This window comes from Camelina sativa, chromosome 13, assembly GCF_000633955.1.
Source record: "Camelina sativa cultivar DH55 chromosome 13, Cs, whole genome shotgun sequence".
Taxonomy (NCBI): Eukaryota; Viridiplantae; Streptophyta; class Magnoliopsida; order Brassicales; family Brassicaceae; genus Camelina; species Camelina sativa.
Window position 1 is genome coordinate 19,299,431 of NC_025697.1, and position 1,495 is coordinate 19,300,925.

General features: G+C 27.9%; 1 protein-coding gene across 1 annotated transcript; it reads right to left on the reverse strand.

Moving 5' to 3' along the window:
• On the reverse strand, window positions 204-851 carry LOC109128380 (protein RALF-like 28). The gene has a single exon (XM_019234593.1). It carries the CDS (start codon window positions 453-455, stop codon window positions 204-206), a length of 252 nt encoding a protein of 83 aa, XP_019090138.1. The 5' UTR covers window positions 456-851.

The window sequence follows — 1,495 nt, forward strand, 5'->3', positions numbered from 1 at the left end:
TAGAATTAATTAGAACGTGTTGATAACGTGTTATAACAAGAGATTTAGGGAATTGTTCTCTTATATATTACTCTATTGCAGAGAATACAACATATATAGGGATACAATATTAAAATTTACAGTTTATACTAATGGACCCATAATAGGCATTCATATAACAACATTATCATTCATAACAACCTTGTTATTTTTTTTCTCTTTCTCTATATAGTTTTAGGAACTGGTGGAGGAGGTGGACCACGACATCTATGTGATTTTTCACATCCTCGATGGTACGGATTCGCCGGTTGATCGGGTGGACATTTGCCATGATCACATCCTGGTGGGCGATCGCCACCTCTTATCACTGGATAGCCAATCTCTTTCGCAGCTGTTACGTCTATGTTACTTATAGCAACAAATGCTATGAACATCGCCACGAGCATGAACCTTTTTGTTACTTTCAAAATGCTCATGATGAGTTGTGCTTTTTTTTTTGTCTTATGTTTTAAAGATGTGTTATGTGTATCTGTGTATTAAATTAGCTAACAGTTGTTTTCTGAGTGATAAAAAGAGTTCACTTTGTGATATTTATAGTGAATAATTCCCTTGATTTCTTTCATATTATTGTATCACTATTTTAATATGTATGTATTTGTCTTTCAAATTATTGGTTGGTTAATTTTTAAATCTACTGTGTTGTGACATTATTGGTTGGTCTATTTTTATTCTTTTTGTTTCTTATGTGTTTAAGGGATTAGATATTTATTTGTGTATCAAATAGCTAACAGTGGTTTCTATGAGTCATTAAAAGGGTTTCACTTTGTGATATTTATATGTGAATGAATATTTTGAAAACATATTCATCCATATCAAAATAGTGATACAATAGTAAGAAAGAAATTTAGGAAATTTAATTTATATAAATCTTTAAATCAATGGTATCGTGAGATTATTGGTTAGTCTATCTCATTTTTTATTCTTTTATTTTTACTTAGAAGGAAACTAAAGAATGAAGGATACAAAAACTTGACAAGTAGAAAATACATAGATCGATTTGATTTTTTATACATAAATTAACTACTATATATATAGATGTGAAAATAGTTAATTTTATTACCAATTATTCTACTTCTATGTACATAATATTAGGTGTCAGATTTTTTTCATTGTTTGGAGGTGGAAAAGAAAATACTAATTTGTTATAGTTTAGCTGCAAAATTATAGTGATTAGGTGTCATATTCTAGTTTGCTGACTTTACTAACGACTTCTCATGAAATTATTTGTTGGCATACTGAAACAAGGTTATATTACTAACTAATTTTCGACTGAAAAATAATGAAGAAAAATAGCATGAATCTATAGACTTACAAAACTAACTTCTTTTAAAGATGAAAAAAAAATCTAAACTGCTGTCAAACTTGGGATAAATATGCAGTATGGTATTGTAATTGACTAATTATGGAAAAATATGTCATTTAATAAATAAAAAAAAAAAAAAAAAAAAAAAAAAAA

Excerpts from the sequence above, each read along its gene's own strand:
- LOC109128380 (XM_019234593.1), bottom strand. The coding sequence starts at position 455 with ATGAGCATTTTGAAAGTAACAAAAAGGTTCATGCTCGTGGCGATGTTC.